Source organism: Leguminivora glycinivorella, chromosome 16 (assembly GCF_023078275.1).
Source record: "Leguminivora glycinivorella isolate SPB_JAAS2020 chromosome 16, LegGlyc_1.1, whole genome shotgun sequence".
Taxonomy (NCBI): Eukaryota; Metazoa; Arthropoda; class Insecta; order Lepidoptera; family Tortricidae; genus Leguminivora; species Leguminivora glycinivorella.
Window position 1 is genome coordinate 18,495,829 of NC_062986.1, and position 17,046 is coordinate 18,512,874.

Consider the following 17,046-nt stretch of genomic DNA (forward strand, 5'->3'; position numbering starts at 1 on the left):
TTTGGCAGAAGATAAATTTAGTTGTAGGTTTAGTTTTTGAATAAACATTTATTTCATTTTATTTCATTTTTCATTTCATCTAATGCAATTCATAATACTTACGGATATTATAATGTTTAGTTAGATCTACTCATAAATTTAATTATAAATTGCAGTGCATAGTTATTAAAACTTTTACTGTCTACTGTTTTTTTTTTTCTGGATTGAAAGGGCTCGTGATTCATTGCATTGTAATACATAGAGATACTATATAGAATATGCATTAAAATCCTATTCAGGGTCACGTATCCACTTTATCGTTTTATTGATTTTGTTTCATCATGATCAGCTTTCTTTCTCGTAGATACTTTGTACCACACAAAGTAATCAACGATTAATTTTCTAAAATAGATAGCTGTTCATATACTATTTAAGAAGTGCTTACCCAATTGACCCAATTATACTAACATCCGATTTATATCTACACAGTATGTATGTATATATTTTAGATAACACTTTTCTTTTAAAGTATTTTATCAACATCTTTTTTTTATTATTATTATCTCTTTATCTATCTTAAGATCTTAACTCTTAGGCTAGGCTATTTTATAATACGATTATTAAAGAAATTACAAAACCACTTTTTTTTTTGGCTGATTGGCGATTGACCATAGTCACACCTGATGTTAAAATTGCGCCTACGTGTTCTTTCATTCCAACTACAAGTTTGATGTTGTTAAGTGTAGTTACACTTCCTTCTACATTTTTTTTTTATACCACGTCGGTGGCAAACAGTTATAGGGCCTCCTAATTGAAAGCGGTCACCGTAACCTATGGACGCCTGCAACTCAAGGGGTGTCACATGCGCGTCGTCGACCCATTTAGAAACTTGTATACTCCTTTTTTTTTTTTAGAACCCCATACTGTAGTTCATCGGGGAATACCTTGACATAGCTCATTCCACAGCCGGAGCGTTCGTGGGAGGAAATATTATTGTTTTTTTTTTTTTTTGAACCAATCTTTTATTTAAACCAACAAGTCGATTTTGTAAAAGCACATGTCACATATTGATTTAAACATATGTTTGGCTGATTCAATAAAATATATTTTAACAAGTTTGACCTTGTTGTTTGGTTCGTACAAATTCGACTAGTATCATCAATATTGTGACTTATTCCCTTTACTTACTATTGTTTCAAACAGATAAACACGCAACAAGACGAGTTTGTTAGATTCACAAGGCAAATTTCTCTCAGTTGTACCCTTAACTTCACATCCGTCTATCAATCCATTTATATATAGAATAGAATCATGTTCCCTAACTTCTAAATAATGTGCATTGTAAGTAGTTAGGTACCTAGATAATTGACGTGAAGCATTGAAATCTGTGATTATTTAACATTTTACAATCACTACAGACAAAGCTGATTCAGCCGCTGATTGTTGTCCTTTTGTTCATTTTCTTGACCAGACGAAATAAGGTCACTAGTGAGATTTATTTTATAAATTTACAAACTTAGGTTACTAGTTCGCTTGGAAAATCTTATACAAATTTAATATGTATTCACGAAAGAGAGACCACATTTCAATATCCTCCCGTGAAATTACGCAAACAAGTTCAGCATTTTTATTTCTTATTTTTTTTTCTATATTAGTTCAATAGAGGCTCACAGATCCATTAGTTTATTTGTTTTAACTGGACACCTGACTTGTATGAGATTCACCTACATGAATCTCTGCAGTATGTACCTATTACCCTAACTGATAACGAGTACCTTCAGTACCAATATATTTTTGTAATGATTTTCAACTGACGTAGATTGTCTTTGAAAATCTATCATAGATCAACTTAAATAGGCATGTCTTTCTCTTGAGGTCACCCATACTGACAAAGCCTTGTTGACGGTAAGCAGAGTTAGCAACTTCTTTTTTTTTCCGCGTTGTTGAAATGTATCAAGCGTTCGCTTAATTTTATTCAATTTAGCTGCACCACTACGTGTTTTTTTTATATACAATGCAATGTCAAACCAATGAACTGTCTTTATTTTTTTTTTTTTTTTTTTTTTTTTTTTTTTTTCACTCTTTTCACTCTGATTGACGTTAGCGGCATCTAGGTATATAAAGAGTGCTCTTTTCCAGCGCTCCCACCGAACTCCTACTGATGTAGGATCACCTTCGCTGTCAAATGCCTCCAACGACAATTAAGAAGCCATACTGGACTTTCTTGGGGCAACCTGTACCCAATCAATTTAATGATTCTAACTAACACAAGTCAAAATATATTATATTGAAAATATTTCAACTTATGCTATCTCAAAGTACTCAGTCATTGTACTTGAGTGTTTTACTGGGGTAGTTGTCTCAGACTCTCAGGCACTGGATGCCTTGGTATTTTTTTCTTTCATATGTGTAATTTATTTCGGTTTCAATTTAATGATATTTATTGACCGACGTCAATCTACTATTATGACAATTGAAGGCTCAGTTAGCATTTATCATCTGATCTAAGCGTCATTTAAGCGCACGTTCAACCAGTATAACCGTAATTTACTTCGTGTTTAGGTTATTATCATTAAGCTCATATTTGCAACAATTCAATGTTCAGTTTTTTTTTTTTTTTTCATTTATTTTACATGACAATTAAATGTCCAGATTCAGTAATCTGCTGGTTCCACATATATCTATATTTATCCTCGTAAGGCTAAAGTCATGTCAAATTAATGACCAGATACATTTTATCTGCTTTGAATGAGCCGTGCACACTGTACCTACAGGTCAGATCATTGTTATTCTGTTACCAGTAGGTTTTTTTTTTCCATGACAATTTAATGTCCAGATTCGGTAATCTGCTGTATTAACTAGCTTAATAACCAGAATTTCTGTTATCCAATTCACACACATGACAATTAAATGTCCAGATTCTGTAATCTGCTGTTTCCAAATTCGCAATTTAATGCCTTATTTTCAGCCACAAATGGCATAAAATTTCATAGTATTTAGATGCCATTTAAATGGTCAATACTAAACAATACAATTGAATGTACAGAGTGCACCTCCATGTGCTGTTTCCAAATTCGCAATTTAATGCCTTATTTTCAGCCACAAATGGCATAAAATTTCATAGTACTTAGGTGCCAATTAAATGTTCGATACAATTGAATGTACAGAGTTGCATATCCGTTTAATGCCTCTTTTTTTTCTGCCGACTTTACTGACAAAGTAATTTAATACTTAGATGGAAACTGCTTATCATAAGTGCTTCAAAAATGTATTTTTTTTTGTTCTATACCGTGTTTTTTTTCGTTAAATTTGACACGTCGTTAGGTTCATTATCAAGAACCATCCTGTATATCACTTTTAGGTAAATATGCAATAAAAAATGTTCATCCTTTTCATACATAATAAATTAATTTATTATTGTGAGAGACCCTTAAGATTAACATTCAAGTTAGAGTCAAGTGATTGACGGCATATGTCAAAACAAATAACATTAGGAATTGTTGTATTCAGCACTTTTTTTTTTTTTAACTCGATAACCGCAAGAATTACGACGCTAGTTTCATAGATAAATTAATTTTATTTGATGTAATGAATCTCTTTTTTTTTAAGTTAACGTAATCCAATAACAACAGGGTGTATATTTCTTTATTTATTATAAGTAGGTATATTTAGCACTTAATGTGAACCCATCTAGTTTTCTGGTTTTTAAGTAATTAAATACTCAGATAAAACTGCTCGAAATCGGCGTTAGGAATGTTACGTAAGTCAATCCGCGACAAGAGTATTAGTCACGATTTTATGGCATGTTCAATCAATTCAAAAGATTCACGTTCAAGTGATAATCTATCTCTAAATAAGTGTTACTTTCCCGACATATGCATAGATCCTTTCATTTGCAGCTGTAGTTCAAATAACCACTTAATGAAGTCGTGACTTACGTTACTTTTACGTAAATTCACCCCTGTAAGGAAGTATACTTAGGTAAGTATTTATCTAGTTTGTTTTGGTTTTCACCTTACTTTCAAACATCGACTAATGCTACCATAGGACATTTAATTATCTTGTCTTCGTCTCTTAGATTTAAAAACATCATATTTACTAATGTAGTTATGTCCTGAGCAACTTGCGAACCTACTCGCACCAGTATTTTAGCGCTGGAGGAGGGTAGAAATGAAAAAATTGTTGGTTACCTACCCTCAGCGCTAGTCTATATAAGGCTTGACAGCCCCTGATGGTCTCATTATTGTCCGTGCGCTCGCGGCATTCGCACCAAGTAGAAATAAAGTGTTAATAGAATTAAAGTGTTAAAAATGCCTAAACGAAAGAGAGACGAGACGGAAGAAGACAAATGGCGTAGAAGAATAAAAAAATATGAAGCCAAGTTAAGGAATATTCACCGTGCTGTCTGTTCGAGTGATGATGAACGTGATATAATTGAAGGTAAGTTCAAGTGTTTCTTCCGTTGTGATAAAATTTGCCAAAAATATCAAGCTTCGAGCCAATACGCGATATTGGCCAATAGCCCTTTTTATGCTCAGAGTTAATACGAGATATTAACCCGTAGCAATTTTATTCTTCACTGCATTTGTAGTGGAAAGTACAAATTTTATTTGTAAACAAAATACAAGTTTTTTCTTGTATCAACTATTAATTAAATTATGGCTTTTTCCAGATCACCTGGAATACGAACAAGATGCAGGTTATGGTGAGCCTGCGCCTGCAGGTTCCGCCGCACAGTACGACGAGTACATGTACGATGACATAATTGAAGGTAGATATTTATTTACCGATAACCTATCTATATTCTTTATTAGTACTGTGTTAATTACATGCACTTCTTGTGCTAAATACTTATTTATTAATTTCCAGATAAATTGGAAACTGAATCAGCTATATTAGCTGCCCCTGCTAGTCATGCAATCCAATGTACCGCAGAAGTACACGCCGAATCAGAGATTCCGGCGCCTAATAATGCAGATGTTCAAAAGGAAGTAACTTCTGCCGAAAACGAGGTCACTGCCGTGACGGAGGATTTTGATCCCGACTTATTACGAGCCTTGGGCGAGTTTGAGCCAGATGCTGTTGAGTGGGGCGACAATGTTCACGAAGATATTGCTAAACATTTTCAGCATATTCTTTTGAATGGGTTAAAAAAGGAAACAAAAGAAGAGTTAAGTAAAAATATCTCCATCCAAAAAACGTTCCTTTTTCAAAAGCCCCAACTCTAAATCCGGAAATCGCCGCCATGCTGACCGAGGCATCCAGAAACCGGGATAATCGCATTCTCGCCAAACAGGAGCAGATAGGAAAAGCTCTTTCTGGTCTAGGCAAGGCTATGACCTCCCTTTTGAAAAAGGATCCTAATATAGCTGAAGCTATACGTATGTTAAGTGACGTCGGAAAATTAGTTGCCGACGCGCACTTTGCCGAAACAGAAACTCGTCGGTCGGTCATAATTCCGCTGGTCGATAAATCGCTCATCGAGCCCTTTAAAGATAGGAAAAGGGATAGTTTTTTATTCGGCGAAAAGCTGGGCGAGTTAGTTAAGAACTCCCGCGGTATCAAGAAAACTGGGCAGTTGATTCAAGCAGCCCCTACAGGAGCTGTTTCAAGCTCCGTTTTAAACTGGAGGCCCCCACCGCCACGCCCGCGCCTGCAGCGCGGCGGCCAGCTGCCGTATCCCGGCCGCGGCGGGGGGCACCGCGGGTACTACCACTACCAACCCCGGCGCCGAGCGCCGCCAGCCCAGAACACGACCTCCCGGCGCCAGGCGCAGCATCCGCCGCCGGCGCCTCCGCCGCCGAAGCGACAAGCAGCCCAGGCAGCGCGTCCGCCGGCCAACCAGCCACAATCATAGACCCACAGGTACATGCTGGTCGCTTAAAATATTTTTTTAGTGCGTGGGAGTCCATAACTAATGATAAATTTATTTTAAATACTATACAAGGTTATAAAATTCCATTTACAACAATACCTGTGAGTGTTCGGCCCTAGATACGAATGAGATCGTACGTAGATATGTGGACTGTAGGTATCGAAAGGCGATCAGCTGTTTTCGCCGATCAGCTGATCGGGTCATAGGGGTGAGAGCAGGACGGGCAATAACACACTGCTTCCTTTCTTCTAGTTCCGGAGGGCTCGGGAGGGTTCCTTCTTCTGGCGCGGCTCGAACAAACTGACGCCGGAGCGCGATCGGGGCTCGGTTTTATAGCCGAATCCCGGCCGATCGCGCCCCCCGCGTGCATACCCTTCTAGCGCCTAGGCTGCGCGCGCATGCGCTCTCCCTAGCCCTTCAGAACTTGTCATTTATTTTAATAAACTTTATTACTACTACACTGATTTGTTTTATTTATTCTTATGCAATCAATTTTTCTTATTCTAATTTGAATCTTATAAGATTCTAGGTCGGGGCTCAGGCCGCCTAGGCGACCTGAGGCCCGCCTCTTAAATGAATGTAAGCAGAGATCAACCATTTATTTTCAGAATTACTTAAGCTAAGTTATCAATTAATTTACAATTTTGAACTTATTTAAATGACGTCTCCTGCGTCGTTCACATTTCTCCCGCCGTCGCCGTGCGATCCTACTGGTAGAACGACGATCTTCTTGGTGGGTCGGCGCAGGACGTGACCGCGGCTCGTGGTGACGTCGACGACTCGTACTACTCCGTCCTTGCCTGGATACGTCTGTGTCACTCTCCCTCGCGGCCATGTGTTGCGTGGGAGGTTGTTATCGCACACTATGACGACGTCGCCGACGGCTGGTTCGACGCCCTCGCCGCGGGGCTCCCGCCGGTGTTGAAGTAGAGGGCGTACTCGCGCACCCATCGGCGCCAGAAGGTGTCGGCCAGGTATTGGGCGCGCCTCCAGTGTTGCCGCGCGCTCTCATCGCTGACCTTGAAGTCTCCCGGGGCTGGGGAGTGGCAGTCTGGCCCGAGCAGGATCATGTTCGGAGTGAGCGCGGGCGGGTCCTCTGGGTCGGTCGCGACATAGGTCAAGGGTCGCGAGTTGACTGTAGCCTCGACCTCCGCCATCAGGGTGTGTAGTGTCTCATCGCTCGGGCATCGCTCGTGCAGCGTGGTCTTCAGGGCTTCCTTTACTGATCTCACCATTCTCTCCCACACACCGGCCATGAAGGGTGAGGAGGGGGGTAGGAAACGCCAGTTGATGCGGCGAGCGTGGGCGGCCTCTCTCATGGCCTCCGTCAGCTCGCGGTTCGCTCCCTTGAAAGCGGTCCCGTTGTCGCTCCACAGCTCCGTGGGGCAGCCGCGGCGAGCGATGAACCGGCGCAGCGCGTTGATGGCCGAGTCGGTGGTTAGTGAGGCGGCCACCTCTAGATGTATGGCTCTTGACGTCATACAGGTAAACAGCGCGACATATCTCTTCTCTCGGTGTCGGCCGACGGTCACCTCAAGCGGGCCGAAGTAGTCAAGCCCCGTGTATGTGAAGGGCCTCAGGTGATGCCCCAGCCGGGCGGCAGGTAGGTCCCCTGTAGGCGGGCCGGCGGGCTTCGCCTTGCGTAGTCGACACTCGGGGCAGCGCGCGATCACCTTTTTCACCGCAGGTCTTATCTTCGGTATGTATACACGTTGGCGAAGCTCGTTGACGACGGTTTCGGTGCCCCCGTGGTGTAGCCGTTCGTGCACGTGGGAAACATATAGATATGTGTAGTGATGTTTACCACACAGCACTATGGGGTGCACGGCGTCTTCGCTTATGTCGTCGGCGGCCGCTATTCTGCCGCGTTGTCGTATGATGTCGTCTTCGTCGAGATACACGCTCAGCTTGGCTAGCCGGTCGTCCTTGTTCGGCGCGAGGCCCTCGGCTATGCGCTTTCTCTCTCTTGCATAGCTATCTTCCTGCGAGGTTCGCACGAGTACTTTCTCGGCCGCGAGTAGGTATCTGGCTTCTAGTATTATGTATTTTCTCCTCCGGCTATTCTCGACCGTCTTGGGTACGACGGGAGCGCGCTTGTCTCGTTTTCCCCAGGTGCTGTCGCCGTCCTTGTTTGCGCGCGTCCTTTTCCTTCGCGCCGCGGCGATGCACTGTGTCGCGAGTGAAGCGCGACTTTTTTGTCGTTCGCGCAAGAGGTCGATGAACTGCAGCACCCGTGCGGCCGTGCGTAATAGGCTTGTCCACTTCGAGAAGTTTTCGATGGCGGGCACGGCCGCGCGGCTTTTTCTCGGCGTCGCGACGGAGCAGCAGACTTCTTTTTCTTCCCCTGTTGGCTCGATTTTCATCTTGTTTTCTTGCGGCCAGGCCTCCTCCGGTTCGTATAGGAAGGCCGGCCCGGTGAACCATCTGTGTCGGGTGTCGAAGTCGCTCGGCGCGGCGCGTGTCGCGTCGTCGGCCACGTTGTGTGCTGACGGTACCCATCGCCATTCGTCTTTTTTCGTGTAATCTTCGATTTCTGCCAGGCGGTGCGCGACGAATGACTTGTAAGTGCGGGGTTCTGAGCGTATCCATGCTAGGGCCGTGCGCGCGTCACTCCAGTATGTTCTACTGTCGATCTCGAAGTCGTGCTCGTTCCCGACGGCCTCGGCGAGTCGCACGCCCAGGACGGCCGCTTGGAGCTCAAGTCTGGGTATCGAGACGAGGCGCGTGGGCGTGACTCTGCTCTTGGCGGCGGCTAGAGCGACCTTTGTTGTGCCGTCAGCTCGGGTCATGCGCCAGTATACAGCGGCGGCGTAGGCTTCTTCACTCGCATCGACGAAGGTATGTAGTTCGTACTTGGGCGCGGGCGCGGTATCGTAGCATCTAGGTATCGATAGGTCACCTAGGTCGCGCAGATGTTGCAGCCAATTTCCCCAGCGTTCACGCAGCTCTTCTGGTATTTCTTCGTCCCAGGCCGTAGTGTAGCGCCACGTGTCTTGCATGATCCTCTTCGCGGGCGTCGTCACTGGCGAGATGAGGCCCAGCGGGTCGAATATTGACATGATGATGCTGAGGGCCTCTCTTTTCGTAGGGGGGCGTTGACCTTTGATCACTTCTGGCGGCGCTCGTCTCGTATTGAGTTTGAAACGAATGCTATCCTCTCGCGTGTCCCACAGTAGGCCGAGTGTTTTCTCTATCTCGCTCCCGCCGATAGGGACGGTGACGCCCTCTCGCTCTTTCTTGCCGATGACCTCGGGTTCGTTCGTAGCCCAGCCGCGCAGCTCGAAGCGAGCTTTCTTGTGTACGTGGTTCACTTCGCTTGACACTCTCTTCGCCTCTTCTATGCTGGGGAAGCTCTGCAGGTAGTCATCCATATAATGATTTCGCTCGATCGCCCGCGCGGCCTCTGGGTGGCGGGCCGCGTGCTCGCGTGCGTTCCTATTCTTTATGTACAGCGCCGTGCAGGGGGATGAAGAGGCGCCGAAGATGACTGATGTCATGCGATATTCTGTCGGGCCGCCTTCGCGTCGATCGCCTCGCCACAGGAAGCGCAGCGCGTCGCGGTCCTCTTCTCTTATTTTTATTTGCATAAACATTTCCTTTATGTCCGCTGATACCGCCACGCCGTATTGACGGAAGCGCATGATAACGCCGGGCAGCGACTGCAGGAGATCGGGGCCCGCGAGAAGCATGTCGTTGAGGCTGCGGCCGTGTGAGGTGGCCGCGGCGTCGTGGACTAACCTTATCTTCGGCTTCTCCGGGTTGCGCACTGCGAAGTGGGGCAGGTACCAGGTTTTCCCGCTGCTCGGTGTCGGCGCGAGCTCGGCGTAGGCGGACACAAGCAGGTTGTCAACTCGTTCGGTGTACTGCTTCTTCAAGTCCGCGTCGCGATCCAGCTTCTTCTCTAGTGTGTGTAGGCGTTTGAGGGCGTCGGCGCGGTTGTCAGGTATGTTGATGTCTTCCTGTCGCCACAGCAGGCCGGTCTCGAAGCGCCCGTCGGGGAGGCGTCGACTTTTCTCTTCTAGCGTTTTCAAGGCTTGCTGTTCGGGATCACTACGGGGCTTCCTCGGCTCGATCGAGAGTGATTCGAGCGCAAAGAAGTTCTTCATCTCGTTCTCGATGTTCCCGCCGGGCTGTACGCGCGTAAGGTGTGCGCAGCAGTGGGCTACGGGTATCGCTTGTGAGTGGCGACAACCGTGTAGTACCCAACCTAGTAGCGTTTTAGATGCTACCGGCTGATCGCGCCGTCCTTTTTTCAACTTGCGCGACACAACGAGTTCCCAGTTGTCTTGTCCGAGCAGTATTCCCGGTGTAGCGTCTTCATATGTCAACAGGTGCTTGATATCCCGCAGATGTTCACAGTCGTCTATCTCTCGCTCGCTGATCGTTTGAGTGGTGAAGTCAAGGCGCCCGACTGTATGCGCGTTCGTCACTAGCTGCTCGTCCCCTCCGTGTTTGTTGCGTATGCGGACATCCACTCTCTTGCTCTTCTCGTACGCCATCTCGTTCCCGCCCACGCCTTGGACCCACATAGGTTCGGTGGGCCCGTCAAGGTTGAGGGCGGCGGCGATCGCAGAGTCGATGATAGTCACTGTACTGCCTTCGTCTAGGAGCGCGAACGTAGCCACTTCCGTGTGCGGCCCCCGGAGTAGTACTGGCGCCATCTTGAGGTAGGCGCGGCTCGCCCGGGTCGCGGCGTGTACGGCTTGCTTGACGGCTATGGCCACGACCTCGTCGGACTTGCGGGGCTGCGTCGGCTCGTTCGAGGCGGCGACGGTGTCTGTCGGGGCCTTCTCGTGGTGAAGCAGCTTGTGGTGACGCATAGCGCAGCCTTGATGACCGCAGGGCTTGGCTCGGCAGACGAAGCGGCGATGTTTGCTGACGAGGCACCGATAGCACATATTGTGTTTCTTTGCTATTTCCCACCGCTCGTTCGTGCCCAGCTTAGTGAATTGCGGGCACGTCGGCAGTTGATGGGCGGACTGGTCACACACTGGACAGGGTAACTTTTCTTCTTTTGTTTTCTTCACTTCGGCGACGGCTACGCAGGTACGCTCGGGCTTCTTTTTCGTGGCTCGTGCTTCCTTGGGCTCCGCTATGGTCTCGGGCGGGGCATAGGGCGTGCACTTGTCGGCTTCGTTGTTGAGGAAGTCGGCTATCTTCTTAAGTTCCGGCGTGTCTTCATCACTCGCGGCGTAGTCGTACCACTTACTTTTTAATATGGGCGTTAACTTTTCCACTATAGACCTCAGTAACTCGGGGTTGTGAAGATACTGAGGCTTCTTCAATATCTCGATCGTTGTCACGGCGTTGGCGATACGTCCGGCGAACGTGCACAGGTCGCGCGGGCTCTCGGCTAGTCGTGGCAAGGCCTTTATTCTCTCCATCTCGTTCAGGAGTAGTGCGTCGGGCCTCCCGTAGCGGCGTTCCAGGGCCTTGATGATATCGTCTGGACGCGGCTGGCTGATGAGGAGTGCACTGACGGCTTCTAGGGCGGCGCCTTTGAGGCTCTTTCTTATGCGAGCGACGTTTTCACTGTTCGCGAAACTAGGCGCCGACTCGTTGTAAGCGGCTTTGAACTGTAACCACTCCGCGCACTGTCCACTGAACGACGGCAGGTCTGGCAGGTACTTCCTGTTCGATCTGTTTGCTTGTAGGGCGTCGGTCAGGGCTGCTGCGAGTGACGTCACATCCATTGTCTGCTTGTGGTGCCGCGCGCGGTGCGCAGGGGGGCGCGCGGCGTGGTGTTCGACCGCGTCTTGAATCGGGCGGTCGAACCAATCGGCTAATCTCTGGGGGCCGAGGTCTTCCTCTTCTTGTTCGGAGTCTTCACCCGACGAGGAGAGGTTTCTTCTTTCTTCTCTGATTTTTGCCAGCGTAGCTTGGGCTTCGATGCGCTTGAGCTCCAGCTCGGCTAACTTCTCCTTGGCCTCTAGCTCCGCGAGGAGCCTCTTGCTGGAGGCCTTGGATCGGTGTGACCGAGCGGGCTTAGCGCACCTCTTCGTGCCGAGCGGTGGAGGCATCAGCTGTTTTTCGACGATCGTGGCTATGGTGCTGGCGGCGGGCGTGGCTCTGATACCAGAGGTGTCGGCGGGCGTGGCGGCGACGGCGGCATCCTCGGGCGTGACCTCTTCTTGGGCCGCGCTTGTACCCTCCGTGGTTGCTCCTGATTCCGTCGTTGCTTCTGTGTCCGCCGTGGTTCCCGTGCCAGTCGTGGTGCCCGTGGCGTCGGTGTCGGACGTGGCGGTAGTGCCGTCCGTCGCGGTAGTGCCGTCCGTCGCGGACGTCCCAGCGGTCGCGGACGTCCCAGCGGTAGCGGACGTGTTATCGGTGTTCGTATTAGTGCCGCCGCTGCCAGATGATTCCTCCCGAGCTCCGTTTCTGCTTCTAGTTATTGCCATCCTGCCCTTTTTCTTCTTGCTTCAGAGATCCGGCTTCGCTAAGGACCAAACAATGTGAGTGTTCGGCCCTAGATACGAATGAGATCGTACGTAGATATGTGGACTGTAGGTATCGAAAGGCGATCAGCTGTTTTCGCCGATCAGCTGATCGGGTCATAGGGGTGAGAGCAGGACGGGCAATAACACACTGCTTCCTTTCTTCTAGTTCCGGAGGGCTCGGGAGGGTTCCTTCTTCTGGCGCGGCTCGAACAAACTGACGCCGGAGCGCGATCGGGGCTCGGTTTTATAGCCGAATCCCGGCCGATCGCGCCCCCCGCGTGCATACCCTTCTAGCGCCTAGGCTGCGCGCGCATGCGCTCTCCCTAGCCCTTCAGAACTTGTCATTTATTTTAATAAACTTTATTACTACTACACTGATTTGTTTTATTTATTCTTATGCAATCAATTTTTCTTATTCTAATTTGAATCTTATAAGATTCTAGGTCGGGGCTCAGGCCGCCTAGGCGACCTGAGGCCCGCCTCTTAAATGAATGTAAGCAGAGATCAACCATTTATTTTCAGAATTACTTAAGCTAAGTTATCAATTAATTTACAATTTTGAACTTATTTAAATGACGTCTCCTGCGTCGTTCACAATACCTAAACAAGATCCTAGATATTACCCTAAGAAATCTTTTTCCGAAACCAACGTATTGCTTCTTGAAAAAGAATTATTACATTTGATCAATATCAATGCAATAAAACAATGTCAGTCCGAACCTGGCCAGTTTCTGTCTGATATTTTCCTTGTTCCAAAAAGTGACGGTAGTATGAGATTTATTTTAAACCTTAAAAAATTAAATCAGTATGTTCATACGGAACATTTTAAAATGGAAGATATCAGAACAGCAACAAAGCTTCTTACCGAAGGTTGCTATATGATTAATATCGATTTGAAAGAAGCATACTTGTTATTGCCTATTCACCAGTCTCATAGAAAATATTTACGTTTTTCTTTTAAAGATAAAATATATGAATTTCTGGCTCTCCCATTCGGCCTCTCTTCGGCCCCGTATATTTTTACAAAAATATTACAACCGGTTGTGTCGTATTTAAGAGCATTAGGATTTCAGTCTGTAAGATATCTTGATGATATACTCTGTATAGGACGTTCCAAAGAAGATTGTTTGAAAAATGCTAGCCATACTATAGAATGCCTAGAAAAGTTAGGATTTATTATTAACTACACTAAAAGCAATTTAGTTGCAGGAAAAGAAAGCATTTTTTTAGGCTTTGTTTTGGATTCTAAAATGATGTGTTTAAAATTACCACAGAAAAAACGAGAAAATATTTTAGAACGTACAAATAAAATGTTAACTACTAAAAATATACGGATTCGTGATTTCGCAAGTTTTCTAGGCACACTTACAGCTGCGTGTCCAGCAATCACATATGGCTGGCTTTACACTAAGTCAATGGAGAGAGCCAAATATTTAGCTTTACTTAAATCTAAAGATGATTACGACAAGTTTATGGCAGTTCCAGATAGTGTGCGTGATGACTTACGGTGGTGGCAGCATAACATTTTGTCAGCGACTAATCCTGTTCAAAAATATAACTATATTCAGGAAATATTTACCGATGCATCCACTACCGGTTGGGGCGCTGCTTCAAATGGTGAAAAAACCGGGGGTCAATGGACTGATATAGAACGTAAACATCACATCAACTATCTGGAACTGTTAGCTGTCTATTTTGGTTTGAAATCATTTGCTAGTGATAAAGTTAATTGTGATATACTTTTGCGCGTTGACAACACCACCGCCATATCGTATATCAACCGAATGGGTGGCGTGCAATACCCACACCTAAATTATGTAGCTAATATGATATGGAAGTGGTGCGAGGATAGAAGGATTTTTATTTTTGCATCCTATATTAAATCTTCCTTAAATATCGAAGCAGATACTGAGTCAAGGAAAATTAACATCGACGGTGAATGGCAATTGCAAGACACAGCTTACAATAATGTTATAGAGAAGTTTGGTCAACCAGACATTGATTTATTTGCATCTCGTATAAATGCCAAATGCCCTAAGTATATATCTTGGAAAAAAGATCCGTTCGCGTATAATATTGACGCATTCACTATCCATTGGAAACCTTTTTTCTTTTACGCATTCCCACCGTTTGCACTTATATTGAAAACTTTAAATAAAATCGTCACTGATAAGGCGACGGGTATAGTTATTGTTCCCTATTGGCCGTCTCAGCCCTGGTATCCCCTCTTTAAGACATTAACTATGGGTGAAGTTGTTTTTTTCCCTCCAAGTAAATATCTCTTGTCATCTGCTTTCAGATTAACTCACCCGCTGCACCGGCACCTTACCCTGGCAGCGAGCGTGTTATCAGGGAAAGCTTTATCAGAAGAGGGGTACCAGAGTCGGCCTTAAATGTCTTACTTTCCTCAATCACACAGAGTACTAAGTCGCAGTACTCCTCTAGTCTGAAACTTTGGTGGCAATATTGTGAACAAAATAACGTAGATTTTTATAATGTCGAAGTTGCGCCATTGTTAGATTTTTTGTCCAAATGTTTTGAAAGCGGATCATGCTATGGTACGTTAAATAATCATAGATCCGCTTTGTCCTTGATCTCATCAAATAATATAAGTCAAGACGAGAGTGTTCGAAGGTTCTTTCGAGGAGTTTTCAAACTAAAACCATCTTTCCCTCGTTATAATGTCACATGGAACCCTAGTACGGTATTAGATTATTTAGATTCATTATCAAATGATACAATCGATTTAGAAAACTTAAGTAAAAAACTAGTTATGCTTCTTGCTTTGGCTACTGCCCAGAGAATCCAAACTTTGTCTTTGATTAAAATTTCAAATATTACTTTTTATAATGATAAGATTGTGATTATCATCACAGACTTAATTAAAACATCGAGAATCGGCCGAGCACAACCTGTAATAGAGCTGTCATTTTTTAATCAAAGGCCAGGTATATGCCCGTGTGCTACGCTACAAAAATATATCGCACTAACTGCAATCCATAGGTTGAATGAAGATAAACTCTTGCTTACGTATAAGAAACCTTACAGACCTGTTTCATCCCAAACTATTGGGCGGTGGATCAAACAGGTCCTGCAGGAGAGTGGCATTGATATTAGTATTTTCGGCGCTCACTCCACGCGCCATGCCACAACCTCCGCGGCCTCACGGGCTGGCGTTAGCATTGACGTTATCAGAAAAGCAGCTGGCTGGTCCAACCAATCAACTGTCTTTGCTAATTTCTATAATAGACCAGTGATTGATGGTCCGTAATAATGTAATTGTTATACATGTGTTGTTAATTGTCATGTGTAATTATTGCCATATACCATGTGTGATCTGTAATAAATACCATGTGTGATTATAATTTGTGTTATTATTATAATTTAAGTATATAACTTCAGCTATCGTTTTGATTTCGCAGCATTGATTGTTCTCTGAACATCTACATTAGTAAATATGATGTTTTTAAATCTAAGAGACGAAGACAAGATAATTGAATGATCAAACGAACTTACCATAAGTGAAGTTCGATCATAATTATCTTGTCTTCGTCGAAGAGATTTAAAAACCCTCCCTCCCATTATTAATCCCTAAAAAATCAATGCTTGCTCTGTACTCTGAAAATAATGAGACCATCAGGGGCTGTCAAGCCTTATATAGACTAGCGCTGAGGGTAGGTAACCAACAATTTTTTCATTTCTACCCTCCTCCAGCGCTAAAATACTGGTGCGAGTAGGTTCGCAAGTTGCTCAGGACATAACTACATTAGTAAATATGATGTTTTTAAATCTCTTCGACGAAGACAAGATAATTATGATCGAACTTCACTTATGGTAAGTTCGTTTGATCATTCAAGTTTGATGGTTGTACAACATTTTATCATTCAAGTAAATGCCTTATTTAGGTAAACAGCTTAACCATTCATAAATTTAGCAACATCACATAATTTTGTGTATTAAACCAACCAACAGGTAGATGGTAACTTCACTAATTAAAAATAAATATCATTTCTTTTGGTTGGACGGAAATTATTGTAATGATTCCGGGCTGTGATTTATGTAAAATAATAAATCAATTTTATAAACCCACTACACATAAACTCAAATAACATTTTGGTACCTAAAAACATTTGGCAATCTAGGTAGGTAACCAAACCGTTTACTAGGTAGGTAGGAGCCACACACCGACACCTGTATAGGCATGACAATCTAGGAAGGCTGGCCGTATGTTGTCAATTGCCTCAAACATTTTATTAATTGCATCGTTCGGTTACCTGCTTAAGGTTTATATTCGCACGGTTGAAAGAAATAACATTTCATTTATTTTTATTTGGTTTTGACTTAATTCTTGAAAAACTGCCGATATAATCATTTCGCTTTGTAGTATTTAATGAACACTTTCATTTAGCTTCATTACGTTCCGAAACTACTAAGAATGCCAGTAATTTAAAACGGCAGGTAACCAAACCTGTTTACAAAAAGATAACGGTGCATCATGGCGCATCGTTACTCGATTTTATAGGTTATGTTACTTATGTTTCTATCCCATCTTTTCCGAATACTAGATTCACGTGGTAAGTACTTGCTTTTATCCTCGTCGCCACTTGTAATGTCACGCTATTACACTATATACATCGGGTTGGCTCGCCAATACACACCGCACGTCCGTGCTCCATCGCACTCGGATACCGACTGCCATATGTACTCGAGACACCTATACACTACATCCACCTTGCGACTGACGTCAGCCACATG

At 44.8% G+C, this 17,046-nt stretch overlaps 3 protein-coding genes across 3 annotated transcripts; 2 read left to right on the forward strand and 1 right to left on the reverse strand.

Moving 5' to 3' along the window:
• Positions 1–4,103: 4,103 nt before the first annotated feature.
• On the forward strand, positions 4,104–5,207 carry LOC125234954. The gene is made up of 3 exons (XM_048141376.1): positions 4,104–4,419; positions 4,652–4,750; positions 4,849–5,207. Exons 1-3 carry the CDS (start codon positions 4,290–4,292, stop codon positions 5,205–5,207), a joined length of 588 nt encoding a protein of 195 aa, XP_047997333.1. The 5' UTR covers positions 4,104–4,289.
• On the forward strand, positions 5,178–15,556 carry LOC125234564. Its single transcript, XM_048140853.1, has 2 exons — positions 5,178–5,844; positions 14,591–15,556. Exon 1 carries the CDS (start codon positions 5,225–5,227, stop codon positions 5,834–5,836), a length of 612 nt encoding a protein of 203 aa, XP_047996810.1. The 5' UTR covers positions 5,178–5,224; the 3' UTR covers positions 5,837–5,844; positions 14,591–15,556.
• Positions 6,718–12,252, reverse strand: LOC125234955. The gene has a single exon (XM_048141377.1). The coding sequence runs from the start codon at positions 12,250–12,252 to the stop codon at positions 6,718–6,720; it is 5,535 nt and encodes a 1,844-aa protein (XP_047997334.1).
• Positions 15,557–17,046: the final 1,490 nt, after the last annotated feature.

Excerpts from the sequence above, each read along its gene's own strand:
- LOC125234954 (XM_048141376.1), top strand. The coding sequence starts at position 4,290 with ATGCCTAAACGAAAGAGAGACGAGACGGAAGAAGACAAATGGCGTAGA. Across the intron at positions 4,420-4,651 it reads TGAACGTGATATAATTGAAG|ATCACCTGGAATACGAACAA; the intron begins GTAAGTTCAAGT and ends GGCTTTTTCCAG. Across the intron at positions 4,751-4,848 it reads GTACGATGACATAATTGAAG|ATAAATTGGAAACTGAATCA; the intron begins GTAGATATTTAT and ends ATTAATTTCCAG.
- LOC125234564 (XM_048140853.1), top strand. The coding sequence starts at position 5,225 with ATGCTGACCGAGGCATCCAGAAACCGGGATAATCGCATTCTCGCCAAA.
- LOC125234955 (XM_048141377.1), bottom strand. The coding sequence starts at position 12,252 with ATGGCAATAACTAGAAGCAGAAACGGAGCTCGGGAGGAATCATCTGGC.